The sequence below is a fragment of the Amphiprion ocellaris genome, chromosome 17, assembly GCF_022539595.1.
Source record: "Amphiprion ocellaris isolate individual 3 ecotype Okinawa chromosome 17, ASM2253959v1, whole genome shotgun sequence".
Lineage (NCBI taxonomy): Eukaryota > Metazoa > Chordata > Actinopteri > Pomacentridae > Amphiprion > Amphiprion ocellaris.
In genome coordinates, this window is record NC_072782.1 from 28,506,801 (window position 1) to 28,533,810 (window position 27,010).

A 27,010-nucleotide genomic window follows, 5' to 3' on the forward strand; every position below is an offset into this window, starting at 1 on the left:
CATGCAGACTGCAGCGAGTAGATGGATCAGGATAAATGCATTAGTATTAAATTTATTGAAAAAGATACAACCAATCAGATGGATGGTTCACGGTCCAGAAATATGTAACAGAAAGTAATGGAAGTGCATTTTTATAACCTTTTTTTTCATTTATACCTTTCAAGACTTTGCACAACAGTCACTGCTTTACTAACAACATTTAAAACGATGGGTTGGCTTCTGTCGGAAAATCCATGAAACAAAATTAAAATCTAGCTACTATAACTACGATTAGAAAACTGGAGACAAAAATTAAACATAAAAAACTTAAAAACATTCTCTTATTTTACAAACTATGTTCACTTGGGTAATAAAAATGAGAACAAAAGTAAAAACCTTTTGTCAGCACCATTTTCTTGTTTTGTTTTTTTTTCTTACTCATTTTCAGTTTAATTGATTCCTCCACCACTGTGGCAAAGTATCTGACACATTTCAATCCCCTTAAACATGCGCAATAAAAAGATCCGCCAATTTATTCAGACTAGAAACGCCTCATCTTTGAGGAATGGTTCAGCATCTTTCAACTACACGATCTATATTCACTTAAAAAAAAACTGTCCACCCTTTGCACCACTTCTTTGTCCTTTACATGTTAGTTAATTCATCAAACCATCTTCAGCTGTGGTTGCCGATGTGGGACGCTTTCTTTCAAACACTACAAGAAAGATGAAATGACACGAAAAATTGGCATCTTAATTTATCAGCTAATTTTGCTGGAATGGTTCATGGTAAATGACCGCAAAGGTCAAAAAAGTTGAGGTTGTCTTCGCGAAAGACAACAAAACCCTAATCCACAACCCCAAATTCCTCGATCATGACTCTTACAAAAAGCCACTTAAATATGTCAACCAATTATATTTAAAAAACAAACAAAAAAAGACAAACTGCACAGTCCTCCTTCCCAGCAACGTTGCGTATGAAATGTAAAGACGGTCCATTAGTGTCTCTGTGGTGTTTGCTGTGCGTGGCGTCGCTGCCCTCTGCTGTTCACGTTACAGACGGTGGAATAAAGGAGCAGAAAGTTCTTCCAGGATTTGATTGTGCATCTGTTCGGTGTAACAGTTTTATACAGGTTCTCACGACGGTCGGTGGTCCATGGTTTTAATCAGAAGCAGAGATACAGTACAAGAAGTTCATCGATAAAAGTTTAAGGAGGAGGACGGGGACGGGCATCCCGGTAGGAACGTTTTAGGAAGGACTGGAGGGGCTGTTGGAAGAGCTGGTGTCGGGCGATGCACTGGGCTGCTGCTGCTCCTCCGGTGTGCTGTCGGCCTGCAGCGACGCCATGGCAACCGACGAGTATTTACACTTAGAGGAGCCACATTCACAGCTGAAGGTCTTGCTTTTGACTTCCCAGAAGTGGTCACCATAGTTAAATCTGAGAGGAGAGGATGAAAAAAGCAGATTTTTACAATGGGAATATATAAAATATGCCTTTATATTAGCTGCAGAGATGGAACAAAAAACGCTGGCAGGTTTATAAAAAGTCTCAGTGCAAGAAAGGTTAAAATGTAGTTATTCTGCATGGATTTGGACTAAACTAGTATGGTGTAGAATGACACTTTGGAACCGAAGAAGAAAGATTTCAACATTTTTCTTCAATATTTACCAGTGTTTCTAACAGCTCTAGCGCATAAAGTGTTTAGTACAGGGGAGGAAAAAATATGATATTTTTATGAATACATTAATTATAATTCTATATTTTTTTGCATTTAAAGTCCATCATCCTCTTAAACATTTTACCAGAATTTATCTGGTGCTACTTTTCCACCCTGGTATGGGGATCTTTACCTCTTATTATTACTGTACAGTAAAGCTATTTAAGGTTAAGTTACATCATGACCAAATTATAGAGTACAGAGAACTTGCATTTTACATCACAAACAACTGAGAACCAATATTTTTTTTTTTTAACCCATTTCTCAGTTTTTGATTATTTAATGTTAATATTCCTTCAAAAAAAGGCTTTAATTGTGTCCTCTTGCAACCAAAGGTGCTCTGCATGGAAGTGGTGAAAAATCCAGCAGGTCGGTGTCAGAATTATGCCACAGACCTACAAGAAGGTGTAATACAAGCTTCTAAGGTACTCATTTTTTCCACAGAAAAATATCACATTTGAAAATAAAATTGTTCAATAAACGACCAAAAAGTACAACACCTCTACCTGGAGACATCGTTTCAAGGAGAATCAAGTGTTGCTTTGTCCAAATTTTTCAACAAAACCAACAATTTCCATTGGTTGAAAATTAAATCTAACTTAATGTGCTGTCATGTATTGATATTGGACTCAAAAATCAGGCTCTAGACGTCACACATGGATTCTGGTGGTGAACAGGAACGAACACACGACATCCGAGTGGCACAAAATAAACAGAGACCCACCCGAGCTCTTCTCCAGCCTTGATGTTTTCACTGGCAAAGAAGGCAATGTGTGGGAATCGAAGGTCCTGGTGCGTCGTGAAAACTCGACAGGCGAACAGGTTGGGCTCGCACATGTGGTTGAGGAAGCGGCTGATGTTGCCATAGAAACGGGCATCGATGCAGTACATATCTTGTGGCTGGGAGGGGAAGCAAATGAAAAGATCAGCTTCAAGTGCACAGATAAGAAGACAATGTTAAAGTCGCTTTTAATTATTTTTCAATTCGCAACTATTTACGAAGTAGTTGTTGAACTTTTCCAGAAGTTGCCGTTTATATGTCACCTTATCATCGAGGCTGAATAGGTAGGCGTCGTTTTGCCTCATCTCTGCTTCTGCTTCAGAGATGATCTCACCTACGTACCTGTTCAGAGGCAGATGATCTGTCAGCAGCGTAAACATTTTAATACCGACGCGTCACATGTCACGAACGCGGAATTATAAGGTTTCGTTTGGGGAGACTGCACGTCTGAGATACCAAACTTCAAAGATTTCACGGTGCTGCACGTAAAACAGTCTGAAATAACCAAAAAAAGAGTTCTTTTTAATGAAATAAATGACACTGCGCATACATTATTCATCACTGAACAATCATGAAGAAAACTGCAGTACCTTCTTTTCCAACACATGCAAGTTAAGATTAAAAAAATCTGTTTTATTTAGTCGACAACGTTAAGATCAGGATCTTTGATACTGAAGACAGCTGCCAGATTAAACTGAGGTGTTTTGTATTCGCCAACACAGAACCCTAAATTAACTTCTGAACACGATAAAGCAGAAAGAATACTTATGATGCATTCACAGTCTGAGCTGCTACAACAGGAGCTGGAAGAGAGAAGGCTTTTAAACTGGGGCTAAAACTCTGACAACACACCTCCATGTTAAGTCTATATTTTTTGAATTAGTCTGCAAGGATGCAAGCTGTTGTGATTGTGCACTTTTGTGGGTAATCCTTATGGAGAAGCTGTCAAATTACAATAAAATAATACACCAATCAGCCACAACATTAAAACCACCTGCCATTAAAAACAGTTCAAACCCACTGAAGCCTGGATTCTACAGATCTAAGGTGTTGTGAGCTATCAGACACCTAAACGTTGCAACAGGTCCTTTGAGTCTTGGAAGTTGTAAGGTGGAGTCTCCTTGGATCAGACTTGTTTTCCAGTACATCCCCACTGGAAATGAATGTGGAGAATTTGGAGGCTGAAGTCAACACCTTGAACTCTTGGTCATGTTCCTCAAACCACTCCTGAGCAATGTTTACAGAGTAGCATTGCAAGTTAAGACTTGTCAAAGATCATCTCCACTTTCTGCCATTTCTTCCCAAAGTAAATGATGCAAACGCTCCTGGAAATCCATATGATGCAAAAGAAAATGTGATTCTTCAGACCAGACCACCTTCTTCCATTGCTCCATGGTCCAGTCCTGATGATCCAGTCCCTTTGTTAGTGCTTTTGGTGGTGAAAAGACTGCCAGTACTTGTCAAAGTCACTCATATCCTTGTGCTTCCAACGCATAAACTTCCAAAACAATCTTCACTGGCTGCCTCATATATACCACTTCTTGATAGGTGCATTTTTTTTTTTTACTCCAACAATATCTTTATTTTTAGCAATCATACTGGAACAAAAAACAACTACAAGAAAGAATAAAACACACCAACAATGACATTATTCATCAATAGGGGGGTTAGAAGCAGAGGGGGTTAGAAGCAGAGTGGTCTAACCCACACCAAATCTGAACTGTGTTTTATATCATTTCTATGATATTTTATGGTCTAGATTTTAGTGACAAAGTGGTCTAACCCACATCCCAAATACAGCGTTATAGTGGCGCTTTCAATGTTACACCATTCTTGAAAATACAAACTTTGAACCCATTTTTCTCAAAAACTACAGGAAGTGGGTTCGACCATTCTGCTTCCAAACCCTTCAATTTGTTTTATCCAATGTGTGATAGTTGGTGTGTGAGTTTTTTTTCCCCCCAGAACAGAGCTATCACCTTTTTAGCATTTAGAAACTTGACATTCATCAATATTTGCTCATTTTTTGATAGTTATGTTCTTTTGGATACAGACCAAGTAGAAACAACTTACGGTCCAATGAAGGTCTTTTTGAAATAATCTCCTCACATGTACACTACTGTCCAAAAGAGTTTGGGGTCACCCAGACAATTTCATGTTTTCCAGGAAAACACTCACTTTTATTCATGTTCTAACATAATTGCACAAGGGTTTTCTAATCATCAATGAGCCTTTCAACACCATTAGCTAACACAATGTAGCATTAGAACACAGGAGTGATGGTTGCTGGAAATGTTCCTCTGTACCTCTATGTAGATATTCCATTAAAAATCAGCTGTTTCCAGCTAGAATAGTCATTTACCACATTAACAATGTCTAGACTGGATTTCTGATTAATTTCATGGTATCTTCATTGAAAAAAAACTGCTTTTCTTTGAAAAACAAGGACATTTCTAAGTGACCCCAAACTTCTGAACGGCAGTGTCGCTCCGACTACTTTTAAAGAGATAAAACAAGTTGTTCACTTCATCTGTCAGTCGTTTTAATATTGTGGCTGATGGTGTACAATGTTTTTATTTAATTTTTTTTTTGCTGGCACAACAACAGAACCTATGTCGAGAAAAACTAAAACGCACCAATGAAAAGCCGTCGGTATAAACAGTGTTTGACTTACTCGCATATAAAGGTCCCCTGCGGTATGTCCTGCAGCGCCCGGACACCCCAGCCTTTCTTACTGGTCCTGAAGAGCTGAAGTCTGGTCCTGGAAGAGCCACAGTATATTTAAACAACACTAGAGCTGCCGTTTACCTTCACATGGGAGGTACTAAACTGCACTATAACCCCATAAGGCCCTGCAGGTTGGATCTTTTTACACTGTTTCCTACCACAAGAGTTTGTAAGACTGTTCACATTTTTCAATTCTGAGACACACGACATATAGAACCTCTACAGATAAGTACAGCTGATTTTTATTTAATTATTTCTATTTGTTTACATGTTAAGCTGCAAATACCTGAGTCCATTTTGCACCACTCTGTTCTTGCAGGTCCTCCAACAGGAACATGCGTGGTTGCACTCGAAGATGAGAGGAGGCTCCTCGCGGCAGAATTCAGGTAGAAGGCAACCAGTCTAAACGTGACAGAACACACTTACAGTATAAGATTTCACTAAATGGAGCTGCATCCACGTTTACTTTGTTGGATATTTGTCCTCACCTTATCGTACCAGCAGCGCAGACTGAGCTGTCCACACATGCAGATACTTGCAGAACAGTCTTCCTTACAGATGCAATACTGATAGAGAAAGAGAGAAAAAAAAAAACAGCAGTCACTTCACACTGCAGAAATCCTTTATTCCCTTCAAAATGCACGATGACGTTGGCTTTTAACTCACTTGCAAGTGTGTGATGTTCCTGTCAATATTCATCGGGGACGTGACACAGTTTTCTGGGATGTATTTGTAGTCGTCTGGGTACGGTTCACTGTCGACGGCGTTCACACAAGGGATGGGAACTCGCTCCTGGCCTAAAGCGATGTCACTGTGGATAGAAACACACCGGTCAGAGGCTGTCGGGGGGTTGAAGGTAAGAAAATATGAAACAAGAGAGACTAAGCTTTAACTCTCATATATGTGTATCTCAGTAGTTTGTGTAATATCAGTTTCTCTATTGTGTGTAGGATTTAATGTCATGTGCAGCATTTAACATTTTCATTTCTCAGGTGCAGTATTTCACACTGTCAATCTAACGTGCATCATTTCATTTTCATCACATTTTTTAGGTACAATATTTCATTATCATGTGTGATATTTATATACTTCTAAAAAGTATGTGTTGTGTTATTGTTTACTCCTTTATTGAATATCCATGCTGCCGTAACAACTTAATTTCCCTCAGTGGATTAATAAAGTCATCTAATTCCTTATTATTGGGGATCAATCGATACGTCGATGCCGATAATTGGTAATGAAGAATAACCTTAACTGGAACCGATATAAATTGCGTGTAATGTTTTAACAGCATTTAACAGCAGAGAACCTGTCATTCATAACTAGACTTCTTTGTTAATGAGGCTAACTCTAACTGAATATGTAAAATAGAAATAGCAGTGATTAAATTTGGATGTTCTTGACTGAGATTGATCAGTTTGTCTCCTGCTGTTCTTCTCTCTTTTCTTAATATTTCACTGTTTCATCATTTTTATTGCAAAATAAGGCCCAGATCTTAAAGCATTACTAATTATTGTTTGCCAGACTCCGTTTCAGGTTAATCTGTGGCTGCCTTCTAACTTGGCTGCTATCCGTTAGCATAGCATCAGCCACTGTGAGAGAAGCTAATTTCCTGGTCTGTGTTTCTTGTTCAGTTTCTGCTTTAGAGACATTTCTAAGACCACAGAGTGATTAAAAACAGATAGAGGAGGCTAATCAGACCTGAAGTCGTGCATTTCATTTATAGATAAATGGTCAATATGATGTCAATATACAATAATAATACCAATAATCGGAACAATGCCAAATAACAGCCAGGCCAGTAAGTGTTCACTACTTATTACCCTAGTATAATTGCCAGTATTGATTTTAACTGTTCTATTCCAGGCTCATTTTAGCTGACTTATTTCAGTATTTTTTGTCACTGCATTTCTTATGTCATTTAGTTTTCTTCTGAGCAATATCTGGCATAAGAATTTCCTTTGGAATTAATAAAATTGTATCTCATCTCACAAAAACATCCTGAAAAGCATTTTTCTGTCCACCTGTATCCTCTGCTACCTGGCACCCCAACAGAACCCTGGTGCATTTTTATCGCTGCTATTTGTGCTCTGAATGCCGGCTTTGCTCGGTGTAATTTCAACCTGTGAAGGAGCTTTTCTCCTGCTTGACTGTGCCTGCTGTTCTTGGCGTCCCTCTCCTTCCTGTTGGCCTGCAGGGCTGCCCAGGCCTTCGAGTTGTGGCTGCAGCAGTCCGGAGGAGTTTCTCCCTCTCGGTTCTTCAGAAACACATCCGCTCCTCGAGACAGGAAAAGCCTGAGGAGACAAAAACCCCCACAAAAAAACACATTTAACCGATCGGCAACGATAACCCTCTTCTTCATGAATCGGTCCTCTTGTCTTTAACCAAGGTTAAAAAGAAGCCAGTTATTCAGTGTTTTTGTTCTATTTCCTGCAGCTGGTGACTCACGTGACACAGTCGAGGCGATTCTCCCGAGCAGCGATGTGCAGAGGAGAGTCTCCGTGGATGTTGACGACCTGCAGATTACAGTTGGCATTCAGCAGCAGCTCGGCGATCTCCACACTGCCAGAGAACGCTGCCCAGTGCAGGCAGATGTTCTCTTCCTAGAAAGGTAAACAACATTAACCAACAATGACATTCTGTTTTATTCTTCCTACAAAGCACCCAGAATAAAGGGACTTCTAAACCGACCTTGTCCCTGATGCTGATGTCGGCTCCTTTGGTTAGAAGCAGCTTCACCTGGTTGGCGTGTTTGTACTCCGTGGCCCAGATCATGGCCGTCCAACCGCCGTCATCCTGTGGAAAAATGAAGCACAAATTCAGTCCAAGTCAAACAGAACAACACACTGGTGACTCCTGGCAAAACCTTGAAAAACAGAGACAGGTTTTACTTTCAAGTCCTTAGTGACAATCATCTTTTCAGCAAATTAATCAAAGTCATACACAATATGTCTTTCAAATTTTCAGCCCAAAATACTGCAAAAGTGGATTAATTAGCAATTATTGTGTAACTCCTGGTTTTAATTCTGCTCTAAACTGACTGTTTTAGTGTTTGTGGCTTTAAATGCACTTAAGCTCCTGCTGTCCCTGCCTCCTTCAGGAAGAAAACTCTCTCTGTGTCTATGATTGTTAACGCAGATGAAATTGAGTGTGTAAGGCCAGGACATTCTATCACTTCTAACTTTCTGAGTGATCATTTTACATGGAAATATGACAGAATCCCTATCACTGATATTGTTTGTAACCTGTGTTGGGTGACTTTAACAACAGCACTGCAGTTCATCATCAGTATTTTGCAGTGCAGAGCTAAGGATTGGAAATGGCTCTAAAAGTTACTGCCAGTTAACATCTACCCCTTAATAGATGCGTTTCTGTCACTATTTCAAATCCATTCCAATTATCTAACAACCAAAACAGAAAAATATATAAATAAACAGCTGTATTGGGAATTCAAATCTATTAAAATGTAGTTTTTGTGAGCACAGAGAGCAGGAGAGAAGCTAACAGATGTAAACATCAGCTGAGCTCAGAATGTACTAAAGCACAACAGGCAACATGAAAACATAGTTAACCCCCTATACCTTGTTTTTGGGCTTTAAATAGCTCTTAAAGTTTCCACTTTTACTGATTGTTCCTCAGCTTTGCAGTTTACACAGAACTGACCTGTGGACTTTCGATTAAAGCTAGTTCTAGCATTAGACTAATTAGTCGTACAACACGCCAACACTAAGGTTTTTCTGATTGTTGTGGGGACATTGCCTTCAAAAATATAATTAATCGGCTGTGTCTTCAGCTCCTCAGATGCTGGGAGTGCATGAAGACTCTTGTGTTCACTCTTGCAGCCAACAGCAGAACATTTGTTGAGCTTTGTTTCTAGCTGAGACTTTTTAGAGTTATTCAATATGGCCTACAGAGACTTTTGGCCCGAGTTATTTAGCCCCGCTTTTCTTGTCTAGATTGTCCAGCCAGCTCCAGTCTCATACAGTTAAGCCCTAAATTATTCATAGCCGAGCCAAAATTTGATTGATGGTGATATTTTTATTTGACCAGTAAGGTTTCGTCTGACTGGAAATGACATGAACAAGTGATAAAAGACAGTGAAACACTGTGTTAGAGATGTTAATGATAAATTTTAACTATCTTTTGTTGGTTTTTATGGAATTTTACTAAAAATGCCATGTTCTCGGTAATCAATCTTACTGCTTATTCTGAGTAGTTCACCTTGCAAATAGACTAGCAACAGGAAGTAGGATTATACCAAGTTTTAGCTGGACTATTATTGGTTTCTCTTCTCCTACTTACCAAAAGAACAAAAGTTTGACCAGCTAGTTGAGTAGGGGATAGAGGAATAGCAGCAGCAAGTGTTTGCATATTATCACAGGTTTTATTTTACACCTCCAGGTTTTTAAGACATGAAAAACACAATAAAAATGGATTTTCAGCATGTGGGTCCTTTAAATACTGTTACACTTTTGGTGCAAAGGATCATCCAAGGAGACGCTGGGTCACTGCATCACAGATTTACTGATGGTTCTCTACTTACAGCAAGGTCAGACAGCTCACATCTGACATAATGCAGTCCTTCCTCCTACCTCTGCTAATCTCCCACAGCTGGCTAAAGCTAATTCACTGGCATCAAAGTAGATTTGGTAAAAAAAAACAAAAAAAAACAAGAATTTTATTTATTGACCTATTTTCAAATTAAGTGCTCTGCAGTAAAAAACAAACAAGGAAATAAAGTAATAAATGAAAAACATGAATCTAAAACAAGGTAATTGATTTATTTAATGAAAGCATATAAGCCATATCCAACATACAGTAAATTAATTATTGTTCATCCTTATGAAAACAGTCATTGCTGCAAAAAGAGCCCCTCTTCAATCAAATTTAATTACTTTCGTCTGATTTCTCAGAGCAAATAGCTAAATATATGTAACCTGAATCTGAACCTGCATCTAGATGGAAATTTCAATCTTACAAATGTCAATTTTCGTTAAAGGATTTTAACCATTTTTGTTGAGAGCATCTACTGTAACAGACCTCAGACTTAAGATCGGGTTCTATATCTTGAAAATACAGTATGTTACTTAAAAATACCTTCAGTCAATGCAAGACCTTAAAGAAATAGTTTGCCCTTCTGGGAAATATGCTCATCTGCTTCCTTGCTGACATTCAGATGAGAAGATCTTATATCTGCACAGTAAACATTAAGTGGTTGGATGAGGAGCACTTTTTCCTCTTTTTCCTGTGTTTTTGTGAATGTGAGTCACTTCTAATCTCACTAGATCAGAATTAGTAATAATTTATTTAGCACTTCTAAGTCTGAACTGGATGCCGTCACATTAATGGATTGATATGTACAAAAATTTACAGAGTTGATTTTTTTTTAATGTATTTCAGCACCAGTATTTGCCCAAAAAACAATGCAGAAAACATTTATGTGCATCATCTGAACATCCACATATGGAGGAATCTTATACTAATGTGTATTTGTGCTCTTTTTTTACTTTCTTACTACATGTTTGTATTGTCCATTTTGCTGCTGCTACACTACAAATCCTGACATTGATGGATTAATAAAGGCTTATTTTACCTTGTTTTAACCCCATGGTGGCAACAACAAGGTGAAATAAATCCTTACTTTTTTGTCACAGATTGCAAATTAAATAAAAGAGATGCAGTATATTAATTTACTAGCTTGAAGTGTGTGGCCTGAAGTTTGAAATGAGAGAGGCTAGTTTATTTCCCCTGCTTCTTACTGCTAAGCTAAGTTAATTACATTGTGGCTATAGCTCTTTCATTAATGCACAAGGCGCTACAGGGCTTTTGACTTTCACGCCAGCATTTGTCCCAAAATCCTGAGCTTTTTATTTAAATATTGCAGCCCCTTCTCCTCTTTTTTGAAAGAAAAAACACGAAATTGTACTGACCTGACAGTTTATGTCGATCAGTCCGGTGGACAGAAGGTGCTCAACAATCTTGTAATGTCCAGACTTTGCAGCTAGGTGGAGACACGTGAACCCTTCAACGTCCTGAAAGCAGCAGATAATCTGATTACTGACCAGTTCAAGTTTTAAGATAAACATGCTCCAAATATAAATGCATGCACGTGGTAAAAACATCGGCCACTTCTGAAAGCTTCTTGGCAAAGAATCCAGTATGATTTCTTTCAAATTAAATTTTGCTTCTTTTTTTCCAGCTAAAAAAAAAAAAAAAAACTGGCTGCTTGATGGAAACTTCTCGGACTCTGGAGAAACTCTCTGCAGGTTTACCTTGTGCGTGGCGCTGGCTCCAGCCCTCAGCAGGTACAGAACCACCTCCATGTGGTTGTTTTCACAGGCCTCCATCAGTGGAGTCCGCTGGTCTTCATCACACATGTCCAAGTTTGCACCGGCCTGAAACATCACACAACTTATGTCAGCTTCTATTAAAGAACCAACAAGGGTCACCAACAAATCTGTCATTTTTCAGAGCAGACGTGAAATCTAATCTTACTTGTACGAGCATGTGGCAGATGTCTTTGTGTCCTCCCTCAGCTGCTGCATGCAGCGGTGTGCGTTTGTTCTGAGACTCCATCTTAAAATTAGGGTCGATGCCGTCCACTGGAAGGTAAAGGAAGGAAATTATGTCATTACAAACAGCATTTGGATATAAAAAGAAAGTGAAACGGCGTATCTATGGGGAACTATAAGATGAAAAGAGGTACAGGAACCTGACATGTTCATAAACAGATTAAATGGGGTTTCACATACCCAACATTAGCAGGACTTTCTTCAGCTCTCCCTGTTTGGCTGAGAGGTAAAGTTGTTTGGGGTGAAAACGGAGCTTCTTGGGCCTGTTCAAAGTCAGCACAAGAAAGAATATTGTGTCTTAAAGGCAGGTTATTCTGACACAATTCACCAAATTCCTCATACCCAACCATCTTCAATTTGACTGTTTTTATTTTAAAGTGATGAATATTGATCAAGTTGACCATGTGCACAATCTGGGCTCTTTGGTAACACGAGGTGAAGTCATGTTGATTTTTCTTTTGTTTTCTTCACTCCATTCTATGAAGCAATGTTCGAAGTGCTATGACTTCACAAATAATGTAGCAAGAGTCCTGAAATTTGGCAGACTTACTGATATGTACATACGGTCTCTAATGGTGCAACCATACTTTGAGAGAATAATACAATCCAGTTGTATGACAGTGCAAATTTGGTCAAAAAATGTCAATGTACCATCCATAAAACCTTTACTTTTCAGTGCCATAACTTAAAAAATAGTGTAGCTACAGTTCTTAAATGTTGCAGGTTCATTGATATGTACAGAAAAAATGCTGTTGGTGCCAATCACAGGAAAGAAAATGTACCTCTTTGGGTGGAAAACAAAAGTTTTATGGTTGGTAGAATACCAGAGTAGACAGAAACATTGGATTTTTTTTTTTTTTTTTTTTTACCAGATTTGCACCATCATATATATTTGTTGTTTTCTTATTCAATCAAAGCAGTGTTACACCATTAAAGATCTTATATACACTACAGTTCACAAGTTTGGGGTCACTTAGAAATGTCTTTATTTTAGAAAAAAAACAAACATTTTTTTCATTGAAGATAATATTAAATGAATCAGAAACACAGTCTAGACATAAATGACTATTCTATCTGGAACCAGCTGGTTTTTAATGGAATATCTCCATAGAGGTACAGAGGAACATTTCCAGCAACCATCACTCCTGTGTTCTAATGCTACATTGTGTTAGCTAATGGTGTTGAAAGGCTAATTGATGATTAGAAAACCCTTGTGAAATTATGTTAGCACTTGAATAAAAGGGTGAGTTTTCATGGAAATTGTCTGGGTGACCCCAAACTTTTGAATGGTGGGGTATTTATCCTATTTTAACCATCACATGGCTGCTACTACTGTACAGTTATTGCTTCAGTTCTGTGTCCAACTGCTAGGTGACTCCAAACTTTTGAATGGTATCGTACATACTAATGTGTCTGCAAAAGTTCAGGTCTCCAGCTACATTATTTCTCAAGTTATGGCTCTTTAAACATTGATCCACCGACTGCTGCCAAGAAAACAACACAGAAATCCACCCCTTCAAGAATTTCTTACTCCAAAAGTTACAACATCTGCGACCAAAAATGTCACAGATTTACTTATTAACATGGACATGCACAGAAAACTGAACTTTTCTTTTTGAATTTGGTGAATTGACATGGAATGACTCAGGTGCAGACGTTTTGATTAAATGGATAATGCACGTGTATGTTATGTACGGATACCAAATTGTGTGATTTAAATATGTAGTGGGCGGCGGCAATTGATGGGACTCGGAAACACCCCCACAATTTAATCAATTATTCTTTGTATTATTTACAATGGATAAGTCCCGATAAGGTCGCATCAATGAATTTGTAGTAGGATCACAATCATCTGATCATCAGCAGGCAGCTGACGTAGTGTTCATCTGTTGTCATAGTTACAGCGACGCCGTGTCGCAATCTCGCAATGATACAGAAATCTTTAACAGATCTGTGGATCCAGACTATAAGCCACATCACTACCAAAATCTAATTGCTTGGTCCTTGTGTCATTTCTGACCTTCCCTGAAAATTTCATGCCGATCGTCACATAGCTCAGCTGCGTTTCTTGGCAGAGTAATGAAGGCAAATCACAAACGTACTTCTCTGTGTCGAGAGCCACCAGGATACTCTCCAGAGTTTCTCTCGGTGCTCCTGAAGGGATTGTGGGCAGAGCTGTTGGTCCCATCGCGGCCTGCAGAGAGGAAGTCCTAGAAGATCCAGGAACAGGAGAGGCATCCGGTCCTTGTGCAGAACGAACAGACAACGAACTGTCGGCTCGACCGCTGGCTTCAGCCCCGACGGCCAGGTAAGAAGAGCTGGAAAACGAAGGAGAAAATATCTTCTACTTGCAGTCCAGTTTCGTCTTAAAAAATGAATAAGCGTGGAGCTACAGTCGGTATTTTACCTGCCGGTGGTGGTGTCTGCTCGGCCCTCGGGGGCTCCAGGCGTGGCCGGTCCGTGGGCGACCGCAGGGGGAACGGTGGAGGTGGTGTCGGCCTTGGCGATGGTGACCTCCTTGGCCTTGCTGGCTTCTTCTCCACAGTGAGGACAGAAGCTTTGACCTTTGAGCATTGAGGCACAAGCACGATGGAAACGGTGGGAGATACTGATGTCTGGTTGGCACTCCATGAACGTCCCCTGCACAGGAAAAACATCTATGAACAAATATTCACAAAAAAATGAAGGTCCTCCAGATCTAGACCTTTTCTATTTTTATCGATAAAAAGCATAATTAATTGAAATTAGGCTTCAAATCCAATAATTTATTGGAGAAAACGTTGGCAGCTTTAAACTATTTTTATTATTCAGTATGCGGATTAACAGCTGGTATTATAATAATTCCATAACCCATTTTTATAGGCATGCTTTTATGTGATGTTGTCTATTTCTATATTTATTTCTGTTATTATTTTTATCATCTATTTTTATCATTTGATTTCTTTTTACTTTATTTCTTTTTTGTTTATTTTATTCTCTTTTACCCTTTATTTATTTACATATTTATTTACTACTACTATTATTTTTAGGCTTGTGATTATGCCCTATTTTCTTTTATTCCACTTGTTCTTTCACTTGACATTTTATGTTCTAATCCAGTGTCATTGTAGTAACTTATTTTGAAAATCTTTTATTTAATTTTATTTTATTTTTCCCACTGTTGCCTCCTTGGTCATTCTCCTTCTGTTTGGACTGACCGCTCGTCTATTGTTCAATGTACTTTTAAAGTCTGTATTTTAAAGGTGATACATAAATAAAGTTAGTCGTAGTAGTAGGATTAGTATTAGTATTTTTATAACCTGAAATGAGGAAGTTTTGACTACACCTGATTTTTTTCAAGGGAGGGAAGTACAGAAAATTTGCCCCTTTAGTTAAATGACAATCTCTTTAGTCTCAATTATTTCTTGTTGTTCTTGCCTCTCACTTATATTTACACCTAGATACAGGTAAAGAGCTGTGCCCAAAGGTTTACCGTCTTGCTCAAGGGCACATCAGCAGCAGGCTTGTTTGTTGACACTTTAATTTAGCGCAAATTCCTCATTCCCCACAGTCGTGTAAAGACTGCGATCAAATGTAGAAGACTGTATTGGGTGAATTCTATCTTACGTGACAGTAGCTGCTGGTTAATCCACAGAGACAAGACTAATCTGCAGCTGGAGGCCTCAAGCCGATCAATCGTGTACTCACAGCTCTGCAGAAGAAGCCGCAGCCCGGACAGCACTGGTGCTTCACCATGCCGTTGCGATGGTCATCGCACAGAACCAGCAGCTGAACGGAGTTGGACGGACGCATCATTTCGTGTTTCAGCACGGCGTCCTGGCAGCGGGTCAGCTGTCCGTCGACGCTCTCCGTGGCCATGCACTTCCTGTCTGCCAGGATGAGAATCTCTCGGCTCTTCGGCGTCTCCATGCGGCAGCTGCAGAGGGGAAGCTCCTGAGCCTCCTCGACCACTGACGCCGAAATGTCTGAGAAGAAAAAGTCTTAAATTATTCTAGTTTCATGTAACAGGAGATGTTAATTTTTAACAAATTTCTGTTTTTTTTTTTTTTTTTAATCTTAAACTTAGCTGCTTAAACTGTTTTGCCTCATTTTAATATTAAGGCTGGGATTTTAACACGTTAATTTCGACTAATTAATTACATTAAACAAATAACGTGTTGAAAAAATAACGCATTTAATCACACCTTTCTCAGTTTCCTAATTTCTGATGCACAACGATAACACTGATGCACACTCCAGCCCAGTAGGTGGCGGTAACGAACCTGAAGTCTGTTTTCAGTCACAAAGACGTTGCACAGAACGAGCAGCCAGCGCACAAGAAAGTTTGGTGAACAGTGATGGAAGATGAGACTGCATTGAGCTTGTTGGGCAGAAAGTTTTCTTCTAAAAATTTCCCCAAAGGCAGCTTGGATAAAAGCCTGGTTGTGTGCAAATTTTGGAGTTTTCAGATCACTGCGTCACTTCAAGCCAATGGTATCACTTCAGTGCAAAACATGTTGCTGTTAGCACCAGAGCTAACGTTAGCGACGACAGTCCTAGTACCGGCAAACGGTGTCGCCATCCCATAATAGACCACTGTTCATGACATTCAGTGTTTGAGTTTACAAAGTCTTAAAATGTTGAATATAATCGCTATAATTGCACTTTGAGTTTGCAGCAATCTGAATGTAACAGACATGAAAAATGCAGATAAATATAAATGAAACAAACATTTTTGTTGTTCACGTATATGTCTATTCATCGATTCAGTCCTCAACCAAAATTTACTTTAATTGAAAAACTTTGGTTAGTTTTGAATATTACTATTAATTGTATCCCAACACTATTTAGTTTGTGTATATTGTCTTCTACAAACTGATTGCTTTCTGTGCTTATTTCTGTTGCTGCCTGACTATACAGCACTTTGGTTAACTCGGGTTGTTTTAAATTATTAAGAGTTTGAGCAAACATTTATAGTAAAGTTTTAATACTCAGTTGTTCCTTGGTTGGTTCATATCCAGCCCTATTGACTGACAATACAGTTTGCTGCTCTAAGAGGGAAGAGCGTTGACATCAGAAGGAAACAAATATCTTTAAAAAGTAAAGTTTGTTAGAATGAACAATGATCGGACAGTTGGTGGTCTGTAGACCTTGAAATGTGTTTCCTGACATCATATTATATTTAAGAAAAAACGGACAACGAAACAGAAGGGATTTTTACATGCACCAAGCCTTTTAAGTATTTGACGTTTTTTAAAAGAGTGGTGCCTCATTAGTGCAACACCTCCTGCAAGCTACAATCTGTGAACTTTTAGACTTTGGCGTCCCCAGTGGTAGGAAAAAAAGAAAGACGTGGCAACCCATGACCAGTCTGTGATCAAAATAAAGGAGTTTAAAGCAACAAAAATATGTCAGAATTGGTGATTGCAATGACTAACTGTTAACTGATTAAGCATCCCTTTAATAAGTATAAATTATAGTAACCAAAAAGGCAGAAAACCAGGGACACGCATGTCAGAAAGTGTACTGTAGATTTGCTGTGGTGCAGGTTTTACCACCAAATGGAGCCTCATACTGTTTAATGAGATGGAGTTACAGGTGTGTTTGCTGACCGCCCAGAATCCGTTGCACCAAACAACCTGCTGTCTGTGCTAGCCTAGTTGGTAAACTCTGCAGTTTAAAGTGGTAAAAATGTTAACACAAGCATCGTGGTGAGCATCTGTTAACAGAGAGCGTCTCTAGCGTTCAAACTAAAGCCATTAAGCGCATCAGCTTGGCTCTGGCTAGAAATCCATTCTAAAAGGTGGCAGCAAATGTCGGTTGATTTCCTCGACTGACAAAGTTCCTGCAACAGTGTTTGTTCCAGTTGAGCGGCTGTTTCCATCAGTTGGATTAACTACAACGAACAAGTCACTCTATCATGTAGATCAGGGGTGTCAAACATATGGCACGCGGGCCAAAACCCGCTCGCCAGGGGGTCCAATCCGGCCCGCGGGATGACTTTGCAAAGTGTAAAAATGACAGAGACGACATGAAGTGTAATTTTTCAGTAAAAATAACTGTTATTATGAATTTGTGCACTGTATTGTCACAACTTTTATGTGTTTTTTTTATGTATAAATTTATACATTTACAAGGCAGGGGGATAACTGAACCTTCTTTCTGTAGTTTCTATGGTGTGGTGGTCCGAGTTACTACACAGATGTGTGAATGAATGTAAACTTAGAATAATTTCTTGATCTTAATGAGTTATTTTGATCATAAAGTAAAATACTATATTGTTTAGTTCCAGATACCTGTGACTAAATGTTTTGTAGCTTTTGTAGATAAACTGTGATCTGTCAGTTGTAATACATAAATGATAAACTGAGGCTTAATACTGTTGAAATTGCGCTAGTTTTTCTTAAGAAACTTCGATTGTTCATAATGTTTTGCAAAAAGATAATTCCTTAAATGTGAACTTTTTCAGAATGTACTGGTTTTGCGGTAAAAATTTGGAGTTGTCATTATTTATAGGTTATTATGCTGTGATTTTACTGGTCCGGCCCACATTAGATCAAACTGGGCTGTATGTGGCCCCTGAACTAAAATGAGTTTGACACCACTGATGTAGATCGGCTGTGAGGATTATTCTGATATCGAGCCACTGTGCAGAGAATAATAACTGTAAAGGTGATTTGTTGTGTTTAATACTTTGTATTTCCGGCCTATTGTAGAATAGTAAGTTCAAATTAAGTCCTTATTTTTTCGTTATTTCATTCAGTTGTCTCCATATTGGTCTGTAATCTAAATTTGACCTTCTCCCAACTACAATATATACTTAAAGATCAGAGAGAATCCTCAGAACTGATGCTGGCATTGTTTGCATGTACTGCTGCTCTGTTGGTGTCATTTCTCCTGATATCAGTAAACTTTCCTCACAACTAAGCCATCTGAGTCTCCAGTGTTATTATTATGACTTGCTGTGGAAGACTGCAGTGCTTCTGCTCCGTTTAATACTTTGTATTTCCAGTGTACTGTTGAATAGCAGGTTCATATTAAGTCCTAATTTTTTTGCTATTTCATTTCTAAGTCAAGTAGCCTGGTGTTTAACCTGATGTGTTCTTCCTATGTAACCGAGCCAGTTGTGTTAAAAATGGTTTAATCAGCATATGAAAAAAACATCCTGCGTATTTCATTCATTTCAGTTATTAAACAATTACTAACTGCTGTAAGGAAATAGTTTAAAATGTTCAGCCCTACCCAGAATAATGAGCAATCACCTAACAATGTCACTCTTTGAGATGAATAATTTCATGGGATGATTATTACACACAAGTTTAATGACCTCCTTCGTTTCCTCTGAGCTCACCTTTGTTGTCTGAAGGCTTGCTGAAGTTGACGGACTCAGGAGGGAAAATCTGTGTGAACTGTTTGTCATCACGAGGCTGGGCCAGAGCTAAAGCCTGAGGCTGAACCGCCACCTCCGGTTCTGAGGAGAGCGACAACAAACGGTAAGACAATGCTTCAATGTTTTCCAGAGAAGTTGCATAAAGAACAGAAAATACAGTTTCAAACTATAATTGCAATCTCGTGAGAGAAAACATCTCCACCCAAGCAGTTAATGAATAGAAATATGTCATTTACAACAGGTGCAACCAGCTCACACTCGTCTGCATGGAATCAGTTTGAGGAGACAGAAGAACTTGAGGTGTTTTAATGTCATCAGAGCTACAATAATGTGAAGATTTACCACCAAAACAAACTATTTTAGTCAATAAAAGCTGATGTTTGAACCCTGTAGGGTCTCAGAGGACTTTAGGCTGCAGCAAAAGTGTAAATTCAGGTCTTCAACTTTCCAAAAAATAAATCTGTTTCCCTTTTTATGTCTATTACAGTAACAGTCTTTTCAGATAAGTGAATGTTGCCGACAATAGAAGATTCAACATGAGGACTGCATGTGGATGACAGACGGCGATCACCTTTAGCCTTCATCCTCCTCTTTCGTTTCCTAGAGGGCTTCAGCCAGGCGCTGTCTGCTTTCATTTTCTTTTTCAGCGTTTTCTTCTTCAGACTCGATTCTGTGCTCTGAAGGAGGCAGACGGAGGTAAGTCAGAGATGATTTCATATTTAAGAGGTGAGATCTAAAACCCTGGTGTACATTAGGTGGAGTGATGATGATGAGATCTTACCAAGTCAGACTCTGTGCCTTCCTCCTCTCCCTCCTCTTCTCCAGATTCTTCTGACTCCTGCTCATCCTTCACCTGCACCGATAAAACACAAATATTACAACACATTAAAGCCACACACCTGAATAAAAATTAGATTTAGTCTCAGGAACACAACAGCACTGTCTTTTTTATTACCTCAGAGCTCCATTGCAAGTTTTTTTTTTTAGAAACACATTTTTCATTGGTTAATTTTTGTTGTATCAAATATTGTATGAAGAAATCTTCAGTGTTATCGGCACCATCTATGTAATTTCTGTTATTTTGACATCCCAACTACATATGATGTCAGGATAACATGAAAAAGAAGCAGCTTTTATTGTCCAACCTGAGCTGTGGGTTCAGATGTCTCCTGGACGACACTGGCAGGTTTTTCCGCTGGTTGCCGTCGTTCCTCCTCCTCAGACTCCAGATCTTCCGACTCTTCCTCCTCGGACGCGTTTCCCACCTTCTCCCCGTTTATGTTTGCCACCTCTTTAGGCTGTAAGAAATTAAGACGAATCAAAAGCTGCATTTAATCACCTTCCCACACGTCAAAACTATCCCAAAAAAAAGTCTGTTTCGTGAGAGTAGGGCTGGCTCGAATAGCAATTTCTGGGCTCCGGATATTTGGCCCCGATTAGACAAATATCCGAATATTCAAATCAGATCGTAATGTCCAACTGCGGGGGGTGGAGGGGAGAAATGGATGAAGGGACGAGTTGAATACCGATCGCGTGAAATCATCTGGGGGGGTGGGAGATCTCAAAATAATTTTTCGGATACCACTGTGACGACCGAATATTCGGGTCCAGCCCTACGTGAGAGTTAATGTTCAAACCAAAACTCACAGCAACACAAACTGCTTTCAAATCAATGCTATTGTTTGAGTTTATCTTTTGGTGCATTCATTTATTGACGTAGATGGATCACTTGCCAACTAAGGCAACTTTAATTTGATGTTTTTTCCAAAAAAAGATGTCAGCGAGGTGGTCAAATGAAAGCGTACAAACCTGTGGGCTCTTTGCAGTTTGCTGTAGCTCCTTAAACATTTCCAGAACTGTCCTCTGCTTAAGCACTTTGGTTTTCTTCTTAGGAACCAGGCTGTACGTTCCCATCCTCCTCTTCTTCTTACGGGACGACAACCCTCCTGAGTAAGAGCCTGAAGCACAAGAGAACAACGAAAAACTGTCACCAGACGTTATTCTCTGGTCCAAAACAGTGATTAGATTCCTCCAGAACTCAAGAACCAAGTCGTTTTTTGTCACGTGACGCTGGAATCTGTCTGTCTAACCTAGATGGTGCTTGGCTGGAGCTGGAGAAGCTGAGGGAGCTTCAGGTTCTGCAGGAGCTGGAGGCGGCGGAGGTGGAGGTGCTGGTGAAGCCGATGAAGCGGTTTGTGCTGAAGCTGGCATGTCCGGTGAACTCTGAGGTAGATGGTTCTGAGTGGATGACTGCTGTGAAGATTTTTGCACGTCTGGTGCGACGTGAGGCTCCATTTTCTCCATTTTGGCACTCTTTGCTTCCCTTAATTCCCTGTTAAGAAGCTGAAGGTGACAAGAACCAGAAGCATTTAGGATCACTGCATTATCAAGTCCTGGTTAGAGCCCATTTGTTCCTTAGAAGATCTGTTGCTTTGTGTTTTTTAACCAATTTTCACCTAAAAAAAAAAAAAGCACTTAAATTTGTTGCTTTTGACATGTAACATATAGATTTGTGCAGTTATGTCCACAAGAAGACATTTTCCACACAATGCCCTCTTGTGACATCTATAGATCATAAAATCCTGCTCAAAAATTCAACACTTTCTCCTCACTTTTCTCCTTTTAGCTACTTATTCAAGTTTTTAAACATGCAACAAGTTTTCTCTGATGTAATGGATCACAGTTCACTGCAGTAATGCCACAGATTTCTTATTTTGTGTGTGATTTTGCACCTATTTGCTTTGTTTTATTATGATACACTGTTTGGCCAAACGTATGCAGACACAAAGTAGTTTCAAACTGGCCAAGATAAGAGAAACTCCTAAAGAAAGAGAAGTTTTTGGTAAAAGACCTACACAAACTGCCAAAACCCTGCAAGTAATTCACACAAGCTTTGAAGAAAAGCGTAGAAATACTGAACAATTTAAAGTTATACATGTTGATGGTTGCAAATTTATAGATTTAATCACCTTCCCACAAGTTAAAACAATCTAAAATACAGGCTGGTTTGCACAACTGCTCTGAGAATTATTAGTCAAACCAAAACAAACAGGAACACAATGTACAACAACACAAATTATATCAAGTAAGTGCTATAATATCTAACTTTTGGAGCATGATTCATTGAAGCAGATGGGTCACTTTTCAGCTCATCACTTAGCAAATGATCAAATCTGCACCATCTCTTCATTTTTGACTTCTCTCTGTTGACCACAGAAAGTGAAGCTTTGTGAACAGACCCTTAAAGAGGAAACTCTGACAGACTTTTTGAGCCATTTAGGAGGAGTCACAGTGATAAGACAAGATCATTTGTGTACAAGGCCCCTTATCTATAAGGGAAGTCTGGATGGGACAGCAGAAGATGATATTTTAAATAACTTTGCGTCAGCAGTCTGGGGAAAACCCTCTCCTGTTTCATCACCATAGTGCCTCCATATACAAAGCTAGACCCATAATGAAACAGTATTAACAGTTTGATGAGGAAGAACTTCACTTTGCTGACCAGAAGCCTGATCTGAACCATCTAACACCTTTAAGATGAACTAAAACAGACTCTGAGCAGGGCGTAGTCGCTCAACATCTGTGTCGACTTCACTAATGCTCTTCCCAGATTCCAAAATCAGGTGGAAACACTTTACATAACAGTCAACAGCAGAATAACGCTCATCGTACGGGTTTAATGTCCACGTGTTCACATACTTTTGGTAATTTAGTACAAAGTCCCCACTTGTAAAGATAATGATGTTCTGCTGCTGATGTGGCAGATTCGTTCCAAGCAGGTTGTAAAAGTAATTGTGCATAATACATCTTTAAAATCAGTTTTTGCACAGTAAGATGCATATAAAAATCAACGTAAACCAGAAATGACAAATGCCAGCTCCAGGGCCTGGCTTACCTTTTGTGCCGGGCTGACAGCAGGTCTGGAAATGGTCTTGCGTGCTCTGTGAATGGTGACGGGTGCCGGAGATGAAACAGTGCCGTTTTTAGTGTCTGTTGTGCCCTGTCCCGACGTAGTCCCTGTACTGGAGGCAGTCCTTAGTGCACCTGAACCCTGTGCACACCCTGACGACGACGACGAAGCGGGTTTGGCCGTGCTTCCCCCTGACGGCGAGCCCGAAGGCAACCAGTTAGTCCTGTGAGGGGTCGCAGCGCCACCGTCCTGCTGCTGCTGCTGCTTAGTGAGAACGAATCCGTTGCTTCCAGTAACAGAACCATGTGGCGGCTCCGTGTCCGACGTGCCGTTTTCATTGACCAGCAGTACAGTCTTGTTGCTGCCCGACGTCAGGCTCTTGTGCCTCGTGTCGTCACATTCGATGCCGTTGAGCATCGCCTCTGCTGCGGGGGAAGAGGCCAGTCTGGCTGCTACCTCTTTGTCTTCGTCTGGAAGCAAAGACACAAATGCAAATTACAAAGTGAACCCAGCATTAAATGAAGCGCTTTGGAGTTTATTGAGAGTAATACCTGACTTCTCCGCTCCATTGCTTGCTGGGTCGAGTCCCTCTGTCTTTGTGGATGCACCTTTATCCACGCTGCTCTTGGCTAAACCAGCGGGCTGGAAAAGAAAACACAAGTGACTTTAGAGCTGCAACTACCATCATTTGTTTGCAATGTTAATTACGACATGGTGCAGACAACATTGTCAATTAATTGCTTAGTTTGCAAAGTGTCCCAGAACCCAAAATACAACTTTATTGTCTGACTCGTCAAGCACCCAAAGACATTTAATTGACGATATTGCTGCTGAAGTAATTACTAAATGTATTTGGATTAATTCTTACTGCAAAAACACCAAATTTCTGTGGTTTTAGCTTCTTAAAAGTGAGGATTTTCTGACTTCCTCGTGACATTTCTGACCTGCAAAAACATCCAGTAACATCTGTGAATAAAAACAGTCTTTTGCTCAATAAAACCTATTTCTTTGTGCTTTCTGGTAATGTGTCATTGTCAGAAAGACTACAGAGTAAAGCCCAGAAATAGGGACCACCCCTATTCACTCTCATTGTCCGTCTTCTCCCTTTCTTTGCTCCGGCCAACCAGTATTAGCAGCAGACGCCTGCCACGGCTTCAAAAGAAAATCCCAACCACCCATTCACCATCTTTATCTTTCACAGAGGCAACAGCAGGAAATGTGAAACTGTCTGTTCCTCCTGAGCAGACCGTCAACCTCGCTCTGGGAGAAAAAATGGGCCCAAAGGAAACAAGAGGCCCGAGAGAAAAACCATCACGAATCCACACTTTTCTGCTTTTCTTTCAGGGTCCAACTTTGCTCCTCAAAGCCTTTGTCCCTTCACTCTTAGGCAGCTTTTCAATGTAAGTATCAAAAGGGAAGGGGACTTAGGTCAGTCTGACCTTGAAGGACGGCATAACCAGCACCAAGGACCTCATGGGAGACAGAATAAAGGCAGATATATGAGCTCTGATTTGGGGTAGTGGTCATATATAGAGAGAAGTAAACAAAATGAAGCAGGTAGTGAGTCTGAATGTCTCAAATAACTAGAGGAAACATGATTTCTTCAATCAAGGCCAATCAAGAAAGCTTCACTTTAACAATCTAACTTCAAATTCTCCTCTACAAGGCTCTGACAGTCAGTGAGAGTCCTGGCCTGCTCACAATCGACATCCCAACTAGATGAGCCACCAGACTTCCCGAAAATCATTTCCCGAACATTGCATCCCCGAGCCTGAACACGCACCTTGTCAAACAGCAACAAGGTCGAGGCCAAGGGCTGGTCTGTAAGCACAAAAAACCTGAGGGTGTTTCCCCAAGAACATCTAGTTTGGGACAAACCTCTGTGGTGTCTCATCTGCATGAAGGAGTCTGGTGAACACGTGTGAAGCATGAACAAGAAGAAGAATCCTTTAGCTCCCCTTTTTTCATGGATTTGAGAAAACCAGCAACAAAAAATAGCAAGGAACACCAGGCTCATCCCTCCCCCTAGTGGTGGAAAGTGGAACCTGCTCACAGGAGACAGAAAGGAGAGGGGGGGAAGGGAGGCAGAGAAGGCTGTCTGCAGATCTCCGCCATTTCGCAACCAGATTGTTTACTGACAGAACGCGGCCATTGCAGCAGTTTTCCACTAGATGGGGACTTAAAAGGTCTGGGAGCTCGTGGATGAGGGATATGGAGGCTGCTGAACGAAGCTCCAAAGGTGAAGCCAAGGCTATGAGAGCTGATCAGGAGCTTTAAGGCAGCTCATTAAAAATGGAAAAGATGTTAGAGGAGACCAAAGCTTCAGGCATGGCTGCAAAAATGAAGGCCCCAGTGGTTCCGGATTCTGCGGAGCTGTACATGAGCTGATCACAAATATTAGAGGAAGCCATGTAACATTCCACTACATTATAAAGTGTACCTGGCATGTGACATGGCCTGGGCCTGACCTATCTTTAGAGCTGTTGCAAGAGACCTGAAAACAAGTCAGAGCTACCTAAAGACAAAACATGTTACACAATCTGCTGTTACAATGCCAGGGACCGGCAGCAGGAGCCAACACCCCAATGACATAAAACGATAATCTAGGCAAACACCTAACATGCAATTAAGATAAACCTATTTTTCTGAACATCTATTTGAGCTGCTTGAAAAAAGAATGATGTTTTTTGAAATCTTTTTAGAGGCCTAAAGAGGTGAAACCGTTCAAGATCTGACAACAACAAAGCAAAGTTTGGGAAAAAAGTCACAAAAATGACAGGATCAACCTCAAATCCATCTAAGTTTGAGGACTAGTGTTCTGAATAAATGTAGTAAAGAATATTTTTTCCCTCAAAAGCAATAAATATCAAGTAAGGGGCATCCTGGCGCTGCTGACTATGCAGTTGCAGCAAATCAAGTTTGAGTCTCCTGTCACTTCCCAACTCTCAACTAGCAAGGCAAAAAAAAAAAAATGGAACACCTCAGTAGAAAATCTCAATATAATCTCCAAGAATATGCAAAAAGTTACCCTGTCTGTGACTAATAGTGCAAAAGAACCAGGAAATGAGCCAGAAAGCTGCTCAGAAGATCAAATCCACCAGCTGGTAAACACAGAAGCAGCGCACATCATCACTGTTTAATGTCTTTCTTTTGAATTGACAGACGGCAACGGCAGCATATATTCCTGATCACATAGCCTTTGCTGCACAGACAGCAGGTTTCCAGGGACCTCAATATACACTGACCACTGAGAGAGCAAAGAGGAAGAGGAGGGAGAACAGAAAAAGGTGCAGCCAAAAAGGAGTTTCTAAAAAAAACTAACAACATCAGGGTAGTTTCCAGATCTTCAGACTTGTCTTCCCGAATCGAGAATGACATCATATTTGTCGTGCTGTGATTGCTCTAAATACAGCTGTTGTGCTAATCCATGAGGAGCTCTCTCCAACAACAGGATCCAACACTCAAATCTGTCTTTGATAAAGCAGCTCTGCTAACACATAACAACAACAACGAAATCACTGCTCCTCGAGATCAAGTCTTCGATTTCAGGAATCAAGAGCAATCAGCTGCAGCAACAGCAAACTGAAAGAGAAGACAGCAAGAGTAAGTTTTGTAGAAAATGTTTTTTTTTTAAAAAGGAAACTGGGAAACAACACTATGTATCTCCTCAGACCACTAAAAAGCCAACCAAGGGTGAAGAGCATAAAGCTGTCGAGTCTTTTTCCCTTGTGTGCCTCCAGGAAGCATCATACCTGCTTTCTTCTCATGGCCTCCATTGAGAAGAAGAAGGCGTCAGAGAGGGAGTGAGGCAGAGTGAGAGAGGGGGGAGGCAGTGGGAGAGAGAGAGAGAGGAGAGAGGGAAGGAAGGGGGAGGACGGAGAGCGAGAACGTGTCGAACAGATTGTTCCTCTTTTCCTTTTCTTTCCCCGCATGCACATTCACCTCGCCGGTCAT

At 40.1% G+C, this 27,010-nt stretch overlaps 1 protein-coding gene across 1 annotated transcript; it reads right to left on the reverse strand.

Moving 5' to 3' along the window:
* Positions 1-32: 32 nt before the first annotated feature.
* Positions 33-27,010, reverse strand: ehmt1b (euchromatic histone-lysine N-methyltransferase 1b). Its single transcript, XM_023289625.3, is given in 27 exon segments — positions 33-1,417; positions 2,422-2,597; positions 2,742-2,820; positions 5,153-5,239; positions 5,492-5,607; positions 5,694-5,771; positions 5,872-6,016; positions 7,329-7,499; positions 7,654-7,808; positions 7,897-8,001; positions 11,136-11,237; positions 11,478-11,600; positions 11,701-11,807; positions 11,958-12,040; positions 13,880-14,095; positions 14,185-14,417; positions 15,465-15,742; positions 19,108-19,227; positions 19,718-19,823; positions 19,928-19,999; positions 20,292-20,444; positions 20,956-21,104; positions 21,237-21,489; positions 23,042-23,526; positions 23,608-23,698; positions 26,809-26,877; positions 26,879-27,010. Coding segments are annotated over 27 exon segments (4,074 nt in total). The 3' UTR covers positions 33-1,227.